Below are 21,626 nucleotides of genomic sequence, written 5' to 3' on the forward strand. Positions count from 1 at the left end.
AGGTAGCGGTTTGGATGGAGAAGAAAGGGCAGATCTTGTTGATGTTGTGAAGGTGAGACCGGCAGGTTTCGTTGACGGATTGGAATGTGGGGTGAATGAGAGAGCGGAGCCAAGGATGACACCAAGGTTGTGGGCTTGTGAGAGGGGAAGGATCAATTGACTGATGGGTCTGGAAGCTGGAGGCCCCAAGACCCAGAGCATCCAGGGTCTTTGAAAATGTGTAGCAGTTGGTTAAACAGTTTGCGGGTTGGTTGGTCAGCTGACAGTTTTTCCCCAGTGCTCACTGAAGGCGAAAACTGCTGAAGGGTCTGCTGGGAAAAGAGACTCTTATACTTGGAGGCAAGAGTCCTGGGTTCTATTTCGAGTTCTGCCCCTGGCTAGGTGAGCGATCTGGGGCATGTTACTGAACCTTTCTAGGCCTCGGTTTCCTTATCTGTAAAATGGAGATGGAATACTTGCTCTCTCTTCTTCTTAGATGTGGGATAGGGATTATACTTGATCCGATTGTCTCATATCTACCCCAGCACTCAGCACAGTGCTTGGCCCATACTAAGTGCTTACTAAATACTGTGACTAATTGTAATAATAATGATGGCATTTATTAAGTGCTTACTATGTGCAAAGCACTGCTCTAAGCACTGGGGAGTCTACAAGGTGATCAGTTTGTTCCATGGGGGGCTCACAGTCTTAATCCCCATTTTACAGGTGAGGGAACTGAGGCACAGAGAAGTGAAGCGACTTACCCAAAGTCACACAGCTGACAATTGGCGGAGCCGGGATTTGAACCCATGACCTCTGACTCCAAAGCCCGGGTTCTTTCCACTGAGCCACGCTGCTTCTCATAACTGTAGACAGAGAAAAGCAAAGAGGAGCTAACAAACTAATGAAGGAGTCAGGACAGACAGACAGACACTCACACACACATACACCTACTGTACAGGTTGCTCTCTGGGAAGGACAGAGGAACAATACAGCCTCCATCTTTAACGATGGCAAGAGATGAGCAGGGTGAGGGGAGGTACTGGGGGGGGGGGTCACACGGTCTGGGAGGCGGGTGCAGGCATGATGCCAGTCCATTGGATAAGCAGGGTGTTGCAACCACTGTGGTATTTACGCCAAGGGCCCCATACTAAGGAGCCGAAGGGGTTGGTGGTGGTGGCTTTAACCTCGGGGGCATCCAGTAGGCCCAGCATCCCAAGGGGCCAAATAGCTGGCCCGAATCTCCCTGCCTCTCCCAGACCAGGGCCCCTTCTATGGTCTGAAGCCCAGGGATCCCTAAGAGTGTCACCACGGGCACCACCGGGGCACCCCTGCTCGACCTTGCGGTGGCTCTGATAGATAAGTTTGAATTTCCCCAGCCCCTCCGTGTTACTGCCCTCCTCTGCCTGGTCCACTGCTGGGGGGATTGCCTGCCTTACCTGCCTTGTCCACGTAATACTAATACTAACTTTGGCAGTAGAAGCAGCGTGGCTCAGTGGAAAAGAGCACGGGCTGTGGAATCAAAGATCATGGGTTCAAATCCTGGCTCTGCCACTTGTCAGCTGTGAGACCTTGGACAAGTCACTGAACTTCTCTGGGCCTCAGTTCCCTCATCTGTAAAATGGGGATTAAGACTGTGAGCCCTCCGTGGGACAACCTGATCACCTTGTAACCTCCCCAGCGCTTAGAACAGAGCCATAGTAAGCGCTTAATAAACGCCATCATCATCATCATCATCATTATTACTTGTTATGCACTTACTAGGCTCCAAGCACTGTTCTAAGCACCGGGGTAGATACAAGTCAATCAGGTTGGACACAGTCCCTGTCCCACGTGAGGCTCACACTTTCCAACCCCGTTTTACAGATGAGATAACTGAGGCCCAGAGAAGTGAAGTGACTTGCCCAAGGTCACACAGCAGACAAGCGACAGGGCTGGGAATAGAGTCCAGGCCCTTCTGACTCCGACCAGACTATTGACAGGGGAATGGGCAAAATGACCCCCTTGGCCACTGGCACCATCCTCTCCTGCCCTCTGGACTGCCAGCACTGCCAGGCAGCTTTACCCTTCACACAGCCTTGAAACTGAGCTGGGATCCCCAGAGACTACCGTTGGCTGGTACAGAACCTGCCGCTCACTCCCCATGCCCCCACCGTCCCCAGGCCCTGGCACTGGCCCGGTTACTGTGCCCGGGGCCCCAAGGGAGGAGCCTGGGAATCAGCTTGGCCAGGTGGGGATCTCTTCAGCTCCCTCAGAGGGGCATGTGGGCAGTGGGGAGGACACATCAATCAGGCTGGTGGATTCCAGGATGACAGGGTCTCATGGAAACAAGATGGCCCATATTCCTGCCATACTTTCCCTCGATTCAGGAGGAAGGGGAGTGGGAGGCTGGGGACCCCAATCTCAGGCACCAGGGCAGCAGGCCCCAGTGGGAAGAGAAAGACACCTGGTTTCACCATAAAAAGGGAAAGTAAGGCCCAGAGCAACCTCCAGGGCAGGGGTCAATGCTACCCCCTCTACTGTACTCGCCCCTGCATTTACTACAGTGCTCTGCACACAGTAGGAGCTCAATAAATACCATGGATTGAGCCCTCAGTCACCACCTGGGGAGACACACTGGGGGATTCTCCACAGTGGGTTGGTCTCTAGATGCTGGGGGAGCCCCAAATGAAACAAGCCCCAAAGGACCAAGGCCCAGGATGCAACCAAGGGTCCTTTGGTCCCTGCCAGGAGAACACCTGGGGAGTTCCCATGAACTAGTCTATGAACTCTGGGGGAGCCCCCAAAGGGCCAGTGTCTGGGGTATAACCAGTGGTCCTCAGTCACTGCCGGGGCACATGCTGGGGGAGCCCCCAATAGGCTGGCGTCCAGTACCAGCAGGAAGCAAAGTGACCATAAATCAGTATCTGGTTTCCTCCATCAGTCACCCACTTGAGTATGGACTACAGGAGCTCAGAGTCTGAGTCCATCCGATAGACGCCTCCCACCCCAGATCCTGGTTCCAGAGGAGAGTGAGGGTGAGGGTGATGGCCACAGGGGTCAGTTCACCTTGCCCACCCCCTGACTCCAGTCTCACTATGGGCTTGGGAGTCAGAGGTCGTGGGTTCTAATCCCGGCTCCACCACTCGTCAGCTGTGTGACTTTGGGCAAGTAACTTAACTTGTCTGTGCCTCAGTTACCTCATCTGTAAAATGGGGATTAAGACTGTGGGCCTCACCCGGGACAAACTGATATCTTTGTATCTTCTCCCAGCACTTAGAACAGAGCTTGGTACATAGTAAGCACTTAACAAATACAGTTATTATTGTTATCATTATTATTATTATTATACAGTCTGAGGACTCTCCTGTTCTTAAAGACCCTTGGAGCAGGACATTCTTCAGCCTCTCTCAGAACCCCAATCTAGTAGAAACAGTAAGACTAGGGAGTCAAAGGACCTGGGTTCTAATCCCACCTCCACCACTCGTCTCTGCTGCGTGACCTTGGGCAACTCACTTCACTTCTCTAAGCCTCAGTTTCCTCAACTGTGAAATAGGGATGAAACACCTGATCTTTCTCCTACTTAGACTGTGAATCCCTTTTGGGACAGGGACTTCATCCAACCTGATTAACTTGTATCTACCCCAGTGCTTAGGACAGTGCTTGACACATAGCAAACACTTAAGAAATACCATAATTATGCTCCCCATTCACTGTCAGGATGTTCTTTAGGTCTAACCTCAATCCCTGCTGCTGCCCCAGCTGTTCATTACTTTCTCTTTTTAGCTTGTTCTCCCAGGTCAGGAGACCAATCAATCAATTGATGGTATTTATTGAGAGCTCACTGTGTGCAGAGCACTGTACTAAGCACTTGGGAGAGTACAACACAACAGAGTTGGTAAACATATTCCCTGCTCACAACGAGGTTACAGTCTAGATGGGGAGAGAAACATTAATATAAATATTAATAAAATTCAATGAATTAATAAAAGTAATAAAAATTACAAATAATCTATGGATTTGTATATATGTTTTTATAAATGATAAGTAATTTATGGATATGGGCTCGATGGCATGAGACAAGGCAAGACACAAGTGCTGTGGGGCTGAGGATGGGATGAATACAGTGCCCAAAGAGAACAGATCCAAGTACATAGATGATGCAGAAGGGGGAGGGAGTTGGAGAATAAAAACAATAATAATAATAATAATAACTGTGATATTTGTTAAGCACTTACTATGTGCTAGGCACTGTTCTAAGTGTGAGGGGAGATGCAAGATATTTGGGTTAAACACAATCCCTATCCCACAAAGCACTCACAGTCTTAATCCCCATTTTACAGATGAGGGAACTGAGGCACAGAGAAATTGAGTGACTTGTCCAAGGTCACAGAGCAGACAAGTGGTGGAGCTGGGATTAGAACCCAGGTCTTTCTGACTCCAAGGCCTGTGCTCTATCCACCAGGCCATGCTGCTTCCAGAGGGCTAGACCCTTGTAGGAACAGCACTGGCAATGGAAGAGAATTCCTTCACCTCAACATCATCCAACCCCACCCTCCACCACCCCCGCTTCATTGAGTGAGCAGGGCACAGGCCGGGCATGGGCAGACCATGGACCTAGGAATTTAGGAACAGGCAATACAATAATAATTCACGAGAATTATGGCACTTATTAAGTGCTTACTATGTGCCAAACACTGTTCTAAGCACTTGGAGAGATAGAAGGTAATCAGATTGGACACAGTCCCTGTCCCACAAGGGGCTTCCAACTCTTAATCCCCATTGTACAGATGAGGGAACTGAGGCTCAGAGAAGTGAAGTGACTTACCCAAGGTCCCACAGCAGACATGTGGCAGAGGTGGGATTAGAACCCAGGTCCCTCTGACACCAAATCCTGTGCTCTATCCACTAAGCCACGCTGCTTCTCTAAAGACCCCTCCCTGCCCCGGGGAAGTTTGCATCCCGGGGTTGGATTGGAGCTTCCTAGAAATCAAAGAGGAGTCAGAGGAAGGAATCACTAGACATTTTAGCATATGTACTTAAACTCTCTGTGCCTCAGTTTCCTTATTTGTAAAATGGGAATGGGATATCTCTCTCACTTTCTTAGATCACCTTGTGGGGCAGGGAAGATAATAATAATTATTAAGGTATTTGTTACGCACTTACTAAGCACTATACTAAGCACTGGGGTAGATACAAGATAATCAGATTGGAGACAGTCCCTGTCCCTTACAGGGCACACTGCCTAGGTAGGAGAGAGTAGGATTTAATCCCCATTTTATAGATGACAAAACTGAGGCACAGAGAATAATAATAACTGTGGTATTTGTTAAGTGCTCACTATGTGCCAAGCACTGCTTTAAGCGCTGGGGTAGATACAAGCTAATCAGCTTGGACACAGGTGTGTTCAAATCACACCCTTAATCCCCATTTTACAGATGAGGTAACTGAGGCCCAGAGAAGTGAAGTGATTTGTCCAAGGTCACACAGCAGACTTGTGGCAGGATTTGAACCCAGATCCTTCTGACACCCAGGCCCATGCTCTATCCACTAGGCCACACTGCTTGGAGGTGGCTCTGCTTGCCCTTGTCTATGCCGGCTGTCCCTCAAGCAAAAGTGAGTTAAACCCTTCAGAATTAAAGCCACATGGTAAGAAGACCCTCGCCCCTCATCGGATTTGTGCTTGGAGAATGGCGAGTGCCCTCTGCTCTTGGAATTAATGGTGCTGCCTGGAGAGCACCTGCAGCTGGGGTGGGGTGGGGGTTGGTTGGGGTCCAGTCTGCAAGTTGTCTGTAAGGATAGCTCGCAGGAGAAGCTGAGATTTAAGGGATGGGGGCGTGGAGGCAGAGGGAAGCACCTTCCGGCCCCTAGTTCCTACTCAAGGAAGGTTTGGATCCAAAGAGGGAGATGTCAGAGCTATCTTACCCTCTGGTTCCCCATGCCAGCTTCCCCATAACCCTGTCTCCTGCTACCTACCCTCCTGGGTGGGCGAAGGGGCCAATCCCACCGTAAGCTCAGTGGGCAACCGAGAGGTGGATTGGGCTTAGGCTGCAGCAGGAGATCCCGCAGTTGGACAACAAGAAGAACTTCCTGAGAGGGAGGGTGGTGGGATGCTTGAACCCGGAGGCCGGGACACCTCCATCTCCGAAGGGACTCCCAGGTGCTCTTGGCTGGGTCGGGGAAGCAGGGGGATGGGCGAGATGGCCTCAGCATTGCCCAAGTCCGAGGAGTGGGAGGGGGCTCCGCAGAGCGGTTCCTGCTGGCTACATCCTGCTCTCAGAAGGAACAAACTCCAGGATTCCGGGGCTCGGATCCTTTTCCTTTTAAGGCAACTTCTGTGCGAGTCTGAAACTCTGCAGCCTCAGTCCCAGCCCAGCTCCAGCCCAGCCGCAGTCCCAACCCCAACCCAAGCCCAGCTCAGTCCCTCTGTCCCATCCCAGCCCATCCCAGCCCCAGCCCAACCCTAGTTCCAGCCCAGCCCCAGCCTCTGCCCTGTTCATTCCGGGCTGTGGGAGCAAGCAGACCCTCCACCTACTCTGCAAAACAGCTGATTAATCTGTTCCCAGGCAGTCTTCACCACCCATCTACCCACCTGTTGTTCATTAGTACCTTCGTAGAGGCCCAGCATGGGGTTGGACGCATCCCCCGCCTGCACCAACCCTGTTCCCCCCGGGGAACGAGGAACCAGAAGCCCAGCCATATAGGGCAGAACCCCCAAAGCCTGGGTAGGCCAGGGGGAGTGCTGAACTTCAGCTGGAGGCTTCCTCCTCGACCTCTCCCCTGGGCCACAGGAGAGGCTGAAGGAAGGAAAGGAATAGGGTGGAAGACAGGGGTGGAGCTGAAGAGAAAGAGAAGGACATGGAGAGAGAGTGGTGCCTGTGGAGGAGGGTGGGGTGGGAGGAGGGGGAGGGAGGGAAGGGACCGGAAGAGAACTGGGTAAAGACAGTCAAGGGGCCTGGCAGAGAGGACAAGCTCTTTCTGAAGAGGCTGGGAGGCTGGGGGAGAGGGGAATCAGGAGAGGGAGTAGGGCAGGAAGCTTGCACAAATGTCAGCCAGACAACCCAATCTTGTGGTCCCTGAGGATGAGGAAGAGGTCGGGGTATGTGCTGGAATTGGATGGGCAAGATGGAGAGCAGAGAGGAAAGGCTGTCTGTGCCCCTGCCCCCGAGATGCCCATGGGCCTGGGGTAGGAGGGCTAGTTTCTCCTCTGCCTCTACCCCTCCCATGAGCCCAGATGCCCAAAGCATTTCCTGGGAAGGGGTTAGATTCTGGGGTGTCCGGGAACCAGAGCGGCTCTGGGTATGGGCCCAGGAGAGGAGGGGAACAACTGGCCAGAGTCCACCGCTCAGGTCCCGTATGCACCAGTATGCCCACCGTATGCCAGCCAAAGCCCACCTCTTTGGGGCTTCCTGTTACGGCCACAGCTGTCTTCAGGGCTGCAGGTCCTTGACAAGCCATGCCCAAGCTGTTGACCTTAAAACAACAACTGCTCCCGCTCAGCATGGCACATGACATCCCCTGTTTGTTGATTCTGGGAACCCCAGCCCTTGGGCTAGGAGAACCCGCTAGTTGGACTGCTCCTGGGTTCACCTTGGCCCCCGCAGGCCATGGGCTGCACACCATTGTCTCCCGCGAGGCACGGGCAGAGGGCTGAAGGTTGGGAGAGACATTCCAGGGCTGTTGATCATCGTGCTCTGTGCCCTTTGGCTGCTGGCCCAAGTCCCGGCCAAAGAGCCAGGAACTTTCGCTGCTAATAAATCCAGGCCAGGTCCCCAAAGGAGCCTGGTTAGGATCCAGGGACAAACCGTTACCAGAGGACTCTCTGGGCACTGGGGGCTGACCCTGGTGGGGGTTGAGTCACGGAGGGGAAGCTCGCTTCCCTTTGGTAGCCAATGCAGACCGGAACAATCGTTAGAGCCCACTTAGGTCATTTTATCAAGTCCCCTGCGTGTAGGCAGGCCTGCCTTTCTTCCCAACCCACACTGTCAGGTTCTCTCACAACTTCTGCATTTAATATTAATAACAATAATGATGGTATTTGTTAAGCGCTTACTATGTGCCGAGCACTGCTCTAAGCACTGAGATAGATACAAGATTATCAGGTTGCCCCAGGCGGGGCTCACAGTCTTAATCCCCATTTTAAAGATGAGGTAGGCACAGAGAAGTGAAGTGACTTGCCCAAAGTCACACAGCTGACAACTGGCAGAGCTGGGAATAGAACCCACGACCTCTGACTCCCAAGCCTGGGCTTTGCATTTCCCTCGACTGTTTACCCTTTGAGAGCAGGGATCCTATCTACTGACTCTACTGTAATCTCTGAGTGCTTATTACAGTAACATGCGAGCTCCTTGAGGGAAGGGGTCATTCTAATAATTACTATTAGCTTAGTACAGTGCTCTGCACACAGTAAGCACTCAATAAATACGATTGAATGAATTAATTATTAATGTATTTTTTAAGCGCTTACTATGTGCTGGGCACAGATCTAAGCGCTGGGGTGGATGCAAGCAAATTGGGGCGGACACAGTCCCTGTCCCATGTTGGACTCACGGTCTCGATCCCCATTTTTATTCATTCATTCATTCAATCGTATTTATTGAGTGCTTACTGTGTGCAGAGCACTGTACTAAGCGCTTGGGAAGTACAAGTTGGCAACGTATAGAGACGGTCCCTAACCAACAATGGGCTCACAGTCTAGAAGGGGTCGAGGTAACTGAGGCATGGAGAAGTGAAGTGACTTGCCCAAGCCCCACAGCAGACAAGTGATAGACTGGGATTAGAACCCGATTAGAACCAGAGAAGCAGTGTGGCTTCGTGGCAAGAGCACAGGCTTGGTGATCAGAGGACATGGGTTCTAATCCTGGCTCCGCCACTTGTCTGCTGCGTGACCTTGGGCAAGCCACTTAACTTCTCTGTGCCTCAGTTACCTCATCTGTAAAATGGGGATTAAGATCATGAGCCCCACATGGAACAACCTATCGACAAGGTAGGTACCTTGTGTCTACCCCAGCGCTTACAACAGTGTTTGGCATATAGTAAGCACTTAACAAATACCATCAGTATTATTATTATTATTATTAACCCATGACCTTCTGATTCCCAGGCCCATGCTCTGTTCATTACGCCATGCTGCTTCTCACTCTATTGTACTTCCCGAGGACTTAATGCAGTGTTCTGCAAACAGTCAGCACTCCGTAAATTCTTCTGGTCCCCTTCCCACACTGACAGAGTCGGGAAGTTCATCCTTGTATCTCGCCTTAGTTCCTCCTGATGCAAACCCCAGTCCTCTCCTTTTGTTCTGCCTCCTGGGGGGCAGCAAGCTGATGGTTTGTCCCTCTCTATACAACAATCCTTAAACTGAAGGTGACTGTTCATTCATCAAGAGTATTTACTGAGCCCCTACTGTGTGCAGAGCACTGTACTAAGTGCTTGGGAGAATGCAGTAAAGTTAGCAGACACAATCCCTGCCCTAAAGGAGCTTCCTGTGTACTGCTTCTTCAGTCCAGAACCCTGCACCCTCACCTAGCTACTCTTCTTCATGACTGTTGCTCTTGTTTCTGAATTCTCCCTAGGAAAGTAAGCTTGGAGAGGCCAAACAAGACCCCAAAAACGGAGAGGAAAGGAATAAGGACACAGGGGACAAAGTCTCGGGCCGGAAACGGGATCTGGACCTGGGGAAGGAGTCAAAGAAAGAGGCCCTGAAGAAGTTCAATAAGCAAGAGAAAGAAGACCCCGACAGTAAAGACAGAGAGAAACCCAGGGAAGAGAAAATCATCAGGGGAATAGACAAGGGCAGGGTCAAGGCTGCCATAGACAAGAAAGAGACCGGAAAGGGAAAGGACCAGCAGGGAGAAGAGAAAGGGGTGAGGGCCAGGAAGGAGGAAGAGAAAAAAGGAAGTGAAAAGGGACCGGTGGGGGAGAGGGAGGAGAAGGACAAGGGAGAAGAGAAGGGGGTGGGATCCAAAAAGGAGGGAGAGAAGAAAGGAAGTGAAAAGAAGCCAGAGGTGAAGCAAGAAGAGAAGGAGCAGGGAGAGGAAAAGGGCAAGAAGGAGGGAGAGAAGAAAGGAAGTGAAAAGGGGCTGGCAGTGAAGCCAGAAGAGAAGGACAAGGGAGAGGAGAAAGGGGCAGGACCCAAGAAGGAGGAGGAGAAGACCCAAAGAGGAAGGGCAGAAGGCAAAAAGCAGAGCGGAGACCCTGTAGCCACAAAGGAGCCCAAGGAGGAGAGAGAGGCCGAGGCACCGAGGCAGACGGCCGTCCCCGAGCACCACCCGGCCAGCGACCTCCCTGGGGCTCCGGGCAGCCAGGCGGCGGCCGAGGGGGAGGAGGCCTCTCCCAGTATCTTCGATGAGCCCCTGGAGAAGGTGAAGAACAACGACCCTGAGGTGACCGAGGTGAACGTGAACAACTCGGACTGCATCACCAACGAGACCCTGGTCCGCTTCGCCGAGGCGCTGGAGTTCAACACGGTGGTCAAGGTGTTCGCGCTGGCCAACACGCGAGCCGACGACCACGTGGCCTTCGCCATCGCCCTCTTGCTCAAGGCCAACAAGACCATCACCAGCATCAACCTGGACTCCAACCACGTGACCGGCAAGGGCATCCTGGCCATCTTCCGGGCGCTGCTCCAGAACAGCACGCTGACCGAGCTCCGCTTCCACAACCAGCGGCACATCTGCGGGGGCAAGACCGAGATGGAGATGGCCAAGCTGCTCAAGGAGAACACCACCCTGCTCAAGCTGGGCTACCACTTCGAGCTGGCCGGGCCCCGCATGGCCGTCACCAACCTGCTCAGCCGCAACATGGACAAGCAGCGGCAGAAACGGCTGCTGGAGCAGAAGCAGGCCCAGGAGGGCGGCGGTGGCGATGGCGGGGAGAAGAAGAAGGACCGGCTGGAAGTGCCCAAGGCCGGGGGGCCGCTCAGAGGGCCCTCCCCACAGCCGTCCCCGAAGGCTTCGCCCAAGAACTCCCCCAAGAAGGGGGCCGCCCCGCCGCCCCCTCCCCCGCCCCCTCTGGCCCCTCCTCCCCTGGCCCCCCCTCTTTTGGTGGAGAACCTGAGGAACTCCCTCTCACCAGCCACCCAGAGGAAGATGGCCGACAAGGCGCTGCCCGCCCAGGAGAAGAATTCGCGAGACCAGCTACTGGCCGCCATTCGCTCCAGCAACTTAAAGCAACTCAAGAAGGCAAGAGGGGACTACCGTGGGGTGGCTGGGGAGAGGAACCGGGCCATCCGGCGGGCCTGAGTCGGGGGAGCCGGGCAGGGCCAAAGTGGGGTAGGCCTCATGCCTGCGAGGGAGTTGGTCAGGAGGGAGACGTGGACGAACCCTGTTGGAAACCTTAGGGTTGGGGTCGCGATGGGGTGCCCAGGCCTGGCCCGCAGGATGAAGAGCTACATGGGGTGGGATCGATCAGTCAATCAATAATGGAATTTATTGAACCCTTATATTGAACCCTTACTATATGTTGCCAATTTGTTCTTCCCAAGCGCTTAGTACAGTGCTCTGCACATAGTAAACTCTCAATAAATACGATTGATGATGATGATATATGCAGTGCACTGTATTAATAATAATGATGGCATTTGTTAAGCGCTTACTATGTGCCAAGCACTGTTCCAAGTGCTGGGGTAGATACAAGGTCACCAGGTTGTCCCACATGGGGCTCCCAGTCTTAATCCCCGTTTTACAGGTGAGGTAACTGAGGCACAGAAAAGGGAAGTGACTTGCCCAAAGTCACACAGCTGATAAGCAGCAGAGCCGGAATTAGAACCCACGACCTCTGACTCCCAAGCCCGGGCTCTTTCCACTAAGCCACGCTGGGGGAGCACAATGCAACAGGGTTAGCAGATACATTCCCTGCCCATGGTGAGTCTAGAAGGGATCAGCTGACTGCCTCGAGCAGTGAGCTGGGTGGAACAGGATGGACAGGGCAGGAACACCAGTGGGAGGGTAGGGTGACCCACAGATGCTCGGGACCTGGGACCTCCCTGAGCGGTAGAAGCTGGGGCTCCTGAGTGGACCAAGGTGGGGGGTGGTGTCCAGTCCCCTCCACCCTCAGCCCACCAAACCTTCACGGGGCAAGGAGCATTTCTGCCACCTTTAAAGACCCGAACCCCTCCTGTCCCTCTGCCTCTATTTAAGGTCTCTCAATTTTCAGATAATAATGTCATTTATTAAGCGCTTACTATATGTGCAAAGCACTGTTCTAAGCGCTGGGGAGGCTACAGAGTGGTCATGTTGTCCCACGGAGGGCTCACAGTCAATCCCCATTTTACAGATGAGGTAACTGAGGCACAGAGAAGTTAAGTGACTTGCCCAAAGTCACACAGCTGACAACTGGCGGAGCCAGGATTTAAACCCATGACCACTGACTCCAAAGCCCATGCTCTTTCCACTGAGCCACGCTGCATGCTGCTTCAGATGTCTAGCCTGACTTCCTCAGGCTGTGGGTCCAAAGTTTCCTCCCAATGGCCTGTGCTCAGAGGAGCTGGTCAGTGGTCAGCTGCTGCCGCTTGGGAAGTACTCCCTTAGAGCCTCACCCTGAAGCCTCTTTTCCCCAGATCAGAATTGCCCATGAGATTCACCCCCCTGGGTGTCCTGCCACGTCAGAGAGGTAGCAGGAACCAATGGGGGAACGAGAAAAGCCCCTCAAGTGCCCCCCACCCCAGCAGTCCCGAAAAACCCCAGAGGGCAGAGTCAGTAACTTCGAGTCAAACCAGAGGCAAAATAATGGTAATTAAGGGCTTGAATAATGGTATTTATTAAGGGCTAGCTATATTCTAAATCACTGGGCAGACCCCAGATAATCAGATCACCTACTATCCCTAATCCACCAGGAGCTCACAATGTAAAAAGTAGGGGGAGTGACTATTTTTCAGATGAGGAAAGCAAGGTAATGAGAGGTGAAATGACTTGCCCAAGCTCATAGAGCAGGGCAATCAATCAGTGGTATTACTGGATATTTACTGGGTGCAGGGCATTGCACTGAGACCTTGGGAGAGTACAGTACAATAGAGCTTTAATACTCATGAGCCCTGCCCTCAAAGATCTTACAGACGATCAATCAATCAACGGTATTTAGTGAGTACTTACTATGTGCGGAGCGCTGTACAAAGTGCTCGGGAGAGTGCAATTCATCCAAATCTGTGGACCCATTCCCTGCCTATAATAAACTTACAGACTAGAGGAGGTCAATCAATCAATCAATCAATCTTATTTATTGAGCGCTTACTGTGTGCAGAGCACTGTACTAAGCGCTTGGGAAGTACAAGTTTGCAACATATAGAGACAGTCCCTACCCAACAGTGGGCTCACAGTCTAGAAGGGGGAGACAGAGAACAAAACCAAAAGTATTAGCAAAATAAAATAAATAGAATAGATATGTACAAGTAAAATAAATAGAGTAATAAATATGTACAAACATATATACATATATACAGGTGCTGTGGGAAAGGGAAGGAGGTAAGACATGGGGGATGGAGAGGGGGACGAGATCAGAGGCAGAGCAGGGACTAGACTCCTGATTCCCAGCCTGGGGTCTTTCCACTAGGCAACACTGTCCCTTTATATGCTTAAGGATCAAAGTGATGCATCATGTGGGTTGAAGGATATGCAGAATAATAATAATAATAATTGTGGTATTTGTTAAGTGCTTACTATGTTCCAGGCACTGTACCAAGTGCTGGGGTGGATACAAGCAAATCGGGTTGGACACAGTCCCTGTCCCACATGGGGCTCATTGTCTAAATCCCCATTTTACAAATGAGGTGACTAAGACCCAGAGAAATGAAGTGACTTGCCCAAGGTCACACAGCATTCAAGCGGCAGAACTGGGATTAGAACCCATGTCTTTCTGACTCCCAGAACCAAGCTCTATTCAGTAGGGCACGTGGCTTCTGGCCCTTCGTGGCTCACTGGAAAGAGAACAGGCTTTGGAGTCAGAGGTCATGGGTTCGAATCCCGCTTCGCCACATGTCTGCTGTGTGACCTTGGGCAAGTCACTTAACTTCTCTGAGCCTCAGTTACCTCATCTGTAAAATGGGGATTAAAACTATGTCCCACGTGGGACAACCTGATCACTTTGTATCCCCCCCCCAGTGCTTCGAACAGTGCTTTGCATATAGTAAGCGCTTAACAAATGCCAACATTATTATTATTGTTATTTGGAGAATCAATCATATTTATTGAGCGCTTACTGTGTGCAGAGCACTGTACTAAGCGCTTGGGAAGTACAAGTCGGCAACATATAGAGACGGTCCCTACCCAACAGTGGGCTCACGAGAGCTGGCCCGGGGCTGGGAAGCTGGGGGCCGTGGGGCGGGCGGAGCAGAAGGCGGGCTCTGGAGGGTCTAGGTGACCAAGATGAGGGCAGTAAATGTGGCTCTGAACGTCTCCCCGCAGGTGGAGGTCCCCAAACTGCTGCAGTAGAGGAGCAGCGGCCTGCTCACCGAGCGGGCCTCTGGCACACTGTGCTTGTTTATCCCACAAGACTGCGCCTCGCCCCAGCCCCTGAGGACGTCGCAACTCATCTCCCTCCTCTCCCCCAGCCCGGAGAGCGGCCGGGCCCCCCACCCCCAGCATCTTGAGCCCCCACCCCCTGCCAGGATGCCGCTCTATTCACTCTCAGCTCTCTTTTCTTGTCTCTGGGGATCTCAGCACACTTCTGCTTCCTGGTCCAAGCCACCCAGAGGGGGAGGAGGGGAGGAGGAGGAAGAGGAGGAGAAAGAGGAAAAGCAGGAGGAGGGGGCCCAAAGATCGAAGGTGGCACCCTCCGTGCCCTGGGCCCAAGCCACCGCATGCCTTAGGCAGCCGTGGCGGGAAGGAGTAAGTGGCAAGACCCCGTGGTTAATCTTGCTGGGGCTAGGATTCGGGCCTTGGCCCCCCAACCCGAGGAGCCCCCGAGGCTTGGCTGCTGGTATTGGTGGGGACTTGGCCGGCCCCAGGGGTGGAAGCAAATAAAAGAAGGGTAGGTTGGGAGGAAGAAGGAAGAGAACTGAAGAAGGGTGGAGCTGGGGAGAACAGAGTGGAGCGACAGGAAACACCTTTGATTTGGGGCCTAAACTGTGGGCTCCAGGGAAAGGGGGTAGAATGAACCCCTTGCCTGGACTCAGGGTCTGTGGTCGCAGGCACCATCCACCTGAGTAAAGAAGCCAAGGGGGCAGTGGTGACTCGGACGTTGGGCAGCTGGCAAACGGATAGGCATGGTCCGAGAAAGGAGGGAGGGGGAGAGGGGCAGGCTGAGGAAGCAGTGGCTCTGATGGCAGCGGACATTGCCCTCTCACCCACGTGCTGCTGTATAAATAGCCATGTATGTTTTTTGGTAAGATTTTGATAATATATACAAATATATATATATATATATATATATATATAAACATATATATATATAAATATAAAATCTCTAGCTGTGGGTGGCTGCTCCCGTGCTTCTGCGGCCACCAAGATTTGATGCGCAGGACACCCACCGGATGTCTGGATGCCCAACCCTCATTGAATTGTCTTCCACCCAGGTTTCCCCAGTCACCTCTCACTCTTCCCCCCAGCACCTCGGGAAGAGGACCCTCCAACTGTGCCCCTCCTCCTTCCAGGCCAGCTGAGAACCGGACCTGGATCTGTGTGTTGTTGTGGGCGCAGAAACTGCATCGGTTTTTCACAGCTCCCGGGCCCGTGCCCCAGGTGGCTATACCCACACCAGCCAGGCCCCGGGGGTAGGGGCAGAGGGGACCGTGCTCCCTACTGGAGGCCGAAGAAGATCCACCACCCAGAGAAGGCTTTGGCATTGACCCACATCAATTTCTCAAAGGTTGCAGCCCTGGAATGGGGGAATTAGCAGGGGGGTTAAGGACAGAGCTAGGGGGGCATCCTGGGGGCATGCTGAAAGCAGAAGTCCCTCTCCCAAGGCAAGCCTGAACTGGTCTGTAGATGATGGCTGCCTCCTCTTCCCTTGGGGCGTTTCTCAGGCCTGATCTGCCCTCCCCGCCCCCGCTCCAGCAGCAGGAGGAGGAGGAGGAGAGCAGAGATATATAGGCTCCCAAGATGCCTTATTTAGGCATTTCCACTGAGCCGCAGGAGATGCTCATTCCAGTTCTCTGCCTAACTGCGGCCCAGGGCCAGCGCCACAGAAACTCAGGCCAAGAGAAGCAGCAGGCCTCTACTGCCCTGGAAGCAAACCAAGGTCTCCTGCCCAGAGGGCCTCGTGGGGCTTGGAAAGGGCTCTGAGGAGAGGGGTCCAGATGTCCTGGGTTTGACCTGGGACCTCCGCTAAGCCGCTGCAATCACCCTTCTCTGCTGCTCCTCAGCCTGATAGGAGGACTCAAGGAAAGGGGTCGAGCTCCTTCCTCCAGGCTCGGGCCTGGAATATAATAATAATGGCTTTTATTAAGCGCTTACTACGTGCAAAACACTGTTCTAAGTGCTGGGGAGGTTACATGGTAATCAGGTCATCCCATGGGGGGCTCACGGTCTTAATCCCCATTTTACAGATGAGGTAACTGAGGCCCAGAGAAGTTGTGACTTGCCCAAAGTCACACAGCTGACAATTGGCAGAGGGGGATTTGAACCCATGACCTCTAACTCCAAAGCCCATGCTCTTTCCACTGAGCCATGCTGCTTCCCCCAACTTTAGCCTGGAGCCACCCTTGTGCGCAATTACCACCCATCCCTGTGGGCAAGTACGTTCCATCCCTGTGGGTGGGTACCCCCGACTCACTCCTGCCAAGAACACTTAGGCACTTTAATGTGACACAGTCAAACAAAGCCAGAAATTGCAACCTTCTCTGCACCCCAAGTTTGCATGTGTCATGGAGGGGTGCAGGAGAGAGCAAGTACTACCTGGTGGATGGGGAAAGGGGGGCAGCGGAGGGAAAGAAACAGAGAAATAGTCTTTCTGATCTTGGGCCAAACCATCAGGGATCCAAGCCCTGGGGCACCGATTATGGCGCTTATTAATGTGCCAAGTCCTGTGCTCAGTGCCGGATAGAAGATAACAATAATAGTAATAATTATGGTACTTGTTAAGCAGTTACTATGTGTCGATGACTGTTCTAAGCACTGGGGTAGATACAAGTCAATCAGGTTGGACACAGTCCCTGTCCCACACGGGGCTCACGGTCTTAATCCCCATTTTACAGATGAGGTAACTGAGGCCCAGAGAAGTTAAGTGACTTGCCCAAGGTCACACAGCAGATATGTGGCGGAACCAAACTTAGAACCCAGGTTTCTCTGACTCCCAGCCCTGTACTCTATCCACTAAGATCATCAGATCAGACAGCTATTGTCTCACCTGGGGGTCCCAACCAGGGCAGCCCCTTCCTCCGCTCTTTGCATTCACAGGTGATCACCTCTCACTCCCTTAGACTACGATCCCCTGTCTGATCTAATTAAAGCGTAGCTACTGCAGTGTTTGGAACATAGTATGGGCTTAATGAGTGTCATATTTATTATAATTAGCCTCCTGGTTCTTCTGTGATAGATCAGGGAGGCCGGTTGAGGGGGGGCTGGAGTTTGGGTGTGTGTCGGGGGTGAGGGGAAGGGGAATAGGAGGGGTATCAAAGTCAGAGTGGGCTGTCAAAGTCGAAAGGGCCGGAGTGAGGCCTCCTCCCCGTCCTCAGCTCCATGACCTGCTGCCAGCTCTGCCCCCGCCCCAAGACACGGACATCGTGGGGGGTAGCCACCCAAGAGTTACTGATGATGGCATTTGTTAAGCGCTTACAATATGCCAAGCACTGTTCTGAGCGCTGGAGTAGATACAAAGTAATCAGGTTGGACACAGTCCCTGTCCCACATGGGACTCACAGTTTCAATCCCCATTTTACAGATGAGGGAACTGAGGCCCAGAAAAGTGAAGTGACTTGTCCAAGGTCACACAAGCAGACAAGTGGTGGCTTGTCTGACTCCCAAGCTAGGGCTCTTACCACTAGGCCAGCCCAGCTGAATGCCCTGGGTTCTCCCAGTGGGGGTTTCCCAGCACCATTCTCCCCCTCCCCCCCATCCCTGACCGGGCTGGGAGGAAGAGCTACGGGCCCTGGTTTTCTCCGGGAGGCCTCGGGCTGGGGAAATAATAATCATAGTGATGGTATTTGTTTAGCACTGACTAGTAATAATAATAATAATGTTGGTATTTGTTAAGTGTTTACTATGTGCCAAGCACTGGGGTGGATATAAGATAATCAGGTTGTCCCACAGTCTTCATCCCCATTTTACAGATGAGGGAACTGAAGCCCAGAGAAGTTAAGTGACTTGCCCAAAGTCACCCAGCTGACAAGTGGTGGAGCTGGGATTTGAACCCACGACCTCTGACTCCAAAGCCCGGGCTCTTTCCACTGAGCCACGCTGCTTCCCTTGTGTGCCAAGCCCTGTTCTGAATGTTGGAGTAGATACAAGGTAATCAGATTGTCCCACGTGGGGCTCACAGTCTTAATCCCCATTTTACAAATGAGGGAACTGAGGCCCAGAGAAGTGAAGTGACTTGCCCAGGGTCACCCAGCAGACAAGTGGCAGAGCATAGATTAGAATCCACGTCCTCTGACTCCCGGGCCGGTGATCTTGCCACTGAGCCACGCTGGAGGTGGATGTGGGGCTGTGAGTCTCCTTTCTTTCTCGCCGGCCCAGCCCTCTCTGTCTGTCTGCCTGCACCCCAGGAATGGACCACCCCTCCTTGCCTTCCCCAGGCTGCCTCCTACCCCCGGACTGTCCCTTCCCACCCCTGCTGTCTCCTAGCCTCCGGCCACAGAAAAAGCCCCCACCTTCACCGGCTCCACGACTTGTCTGCTCTGTGGCCTTGGGCAAACCACTTCACTTTCATTCATTCATTCATTCAATCGTATTTATTGAGCACTTACTGTGTGCAGAGCACTGTACTGAGCGCTTGGGAAGTACAAATTAGCAACATATAGAGACAGTCCCTACCCAACAGAGGGCTCGCAGTGTAGAAGGCCCACACTTCTCTGGGCCTCAGTTAACCTCATCTGTAAAATGAGAATTAAGACTGATAGCCCCCTGCGGGACAGGGACTATGTCCAACCTGATTTGCTTGCAATAATGATAATTATTAATAATTATGGTATGGTATTTGTTAAGCACTTACTCTGTGCCAAGCACTGTTTTAAGCGCTGGGTAATAATAATAATAATGGCATTTGTTAAGCACTCACTATGTGCAAAGCACTCTTCTAAGCGCTGGGAAGAGGAAATAAGGTAACGAGGTTGTCCCATGTGGGGCTCACAGTCTTAATCCCCATTTTGCAGATGAGGTAACCGAGGCTCAGAGAAGTTAAGTGACTTACCCAAGGTCACACAGCAGGCGTGGCGGAGCCGGGATTCGAACCTATGATCTCTGACTCCAAAGCCCGTGCTCTTTCCACTGAGCCACGCTGCTTCTCCACTCACCCCAGAATTTAGTAATAATAATAATAATAATAATAATAATAATAATAATAATAATAATGGCATTTGTTAAGCGCTTACTACGTGCAAAGCACTGTTCTAAGCGCTGGGGAGGTTACAAGGTGATCAGGTTGTCCCACGGGGGGGCTCACAGTTTTAGTCCCCATTTTACAGATGCGGTCACTGAGGCACAGAGAAGTTAAGTGACTTGCCCAAAGTCACACAGCTGATGGAGCCGGGATTTGAACCCATGACCTCTGACTCCAAAGCCTGGGCTCTTTCCACTGAGCCACGATGCTTCTCTAGTGCAGTGCCTGGCATAGAGTAAGCACTTAAATATCAGAATAATAATAATTACCTATAATAATAATAATAATGATAATTATTATTATTATTATTATTATTATTATTGCCTAACCCAGGCCGCACCGCCAGGGGCTGCGGAGGGGCAAAGTCCAACTTCCCGCTGCGGGAGGGGGGCGGGAGAGCGACGGAACGGGATGGAGAGGGACCGGGACGGGATGGGAACAAGAACGGGAACGGGAATGGGAATGGGGCGATTCCCGGGAAGTAGCAGGTCCCGCAGCGCCTCCCCGCGGCCGCCCGCCGCCAGTGCAGCGCCACATGGCCTCCGGGGAGGGCCTTGTCAAGGCCCTCTCTAGGTCCCCCTGCCCCCGGAATAATAATAATAATAATGTTTGTTAAGCGCTTACTATGTGCCAAGCACTGTTCTAAGCGCTGGGGTAGATACAAGGCAATCAGGTTATCCCACATGGGGCTCACCGTCTTAATCCCCATTTTACAGATGAGGTAACTGAGGCACAGAGAAGTTAAGTGATTTGCCCAAAGTCACCCAGCTGACAAGTGGTGGAGTCGGGATTAGAACCCACGATCTCTGACTTCCAAGTCCGTGCTCTTTCCACTAGGCCACGCTGCTTCTCGTCCCGCCACCAACTTCGGCCCCCCAGATGGCTGGAGCACGTCCTTCACAGGGGAGGGGAATGGGCTGGTTGCCCTTATCCGCGGGGTGAGCGCCCCACGCAAGGCGGCTGGAGGGGGACCCCGCCCCCATCCTCCTGGGGTGGTGGTGAGCTGGGTTAAAAATAATAATGATGGTATTTGTTACGCACTGTTCTAAGCACTTGGGTAGATACAAGGAAATTAGGTTGTCCCATGTGGGGCTCACAGTATTAATCCCCATTTTACAGGTGAGGTAACTGAGGCGCAGAGGAGTTAAGTGACTTGCCCAAAGCCATATAGCTGATAAGTGGTGTAGTGGTGATTAGAACCCAAGACAACTGACTCCCAAGCCCATGCTCTTTCCACTAAGCCACAGGTTCTCCTCCAGGACAGGACCCCGTAGCTGGTCCCCTTGTCTGTCCCAGCCAGGGCGGGTACAAGCTACCAGAGTCACGCATGGCAAGAGTGCTTTGGATGCTTCCTGCTGGGAGCCCCAGGGTTCCCCTGCTCCAGCTGTGCACCCAGCCTTCTCCCCTTCCTGCCCCATTTCCTGCTTTCCCACTCCATTTCACACCATCAGTGCCCTGGGCCTCACCTCTCCTCGCTCCACCCCGAAGATAGATTCCATCCGCTGGACCTTTTTGTCTAAGACTTCCTCTTCCCCCAAATCCCCTCCTCCCTCAATAATAATAATGGTATTTGTTAATAATAATTATGGTATTTGTTAAGCGCTTACTATGTACCAAGCACTGTTCTTGGAAGATAGTTCTCAGACTCCTGCCCAGGCCCAGAGTCCATCAAGTGGGTTCAATTCATGCCTTTCTCTTCCCCAGCTCACTCATGCATACCTCAGAGTTTTCTCATACCTGAGTCTCTCCCCTGCTGCTGCTGGCTCCTGCCTGTTGTCGACTGGTTTCTGTGGTGGACTGAGGGCTGTGGTTCTTCACTCTACCTTTTCCTGCCTCTTCTGGTCCCCCTATCTCCTGGCTCGGGGTTTCTTGCACTTCCAATCCGACAGGCTCTTCAATGCTGTGACTGTGAAAGAGCAGCCTGGCTCCTCCCCAGAACTGGCTGCTTCCTGCACCCACCCTGCTCCGTCTCCCTATTCCCAAACTCCCCTCTCCCAAGCCACGTGCATCGCCCCTGCAGGAAAAGGCCCAGAGGACAAGTGGGCAGGGAGAGATAGGGAGCAGTGATGTGTGGGCATAGATGGTGCCTTGGGGCCCAGCCTCTCCTGCCAGCTTTGAGTGGGTTATGTGTCTCCAAGATGAAGGGCCCAAAGTGCTGGGAGCTGGTGCCTGGGCAGGAAGGATGTTATTAATTCATTCAA

At 52.5% G+C, this 21,626-nt stretch overlaps 1 protein-coding gene across 1 annotated transcript in view; it reads left to right on the forward strand.

Annotated features, from left to right (window-relative positions):
* LMOD1 (leiomodin 1) overlaps positions 1–11,198 on the forward strand; it is a 29,408-nt gene extending 18,210 nt beyond the window's left edge. Inside the window, exon 2 of the mRNA XM_038748742.1 lies at positions 9,531–11,198. Coding sequence (XP_038604670.1) covers positions 9,531–11,198 — 1,668 coding nt within the window. The remainder of the gene's footprint in view (positions 1–9,530) is intronic.
* The last annotated feature ends 10,428 nt before the right edge of the window (positions 11,199–21,626 follow it).

The sequence above is a fragment of the Tachyglossus aculeatus genome, chromosome 7 (assembly GCF_015852505.1).
Source record: "Tachyglossus aculeatus isolate mTacAcu1 chromosome 7, mTacAcu1.pri, whole genome shotgun sequence".
NCBI lineage: Eukaryota > Metazoa > Chordata > Mammalia > Monotremata > Tachyglossidae > Tachyglossus > Tachyglossus aculeatus.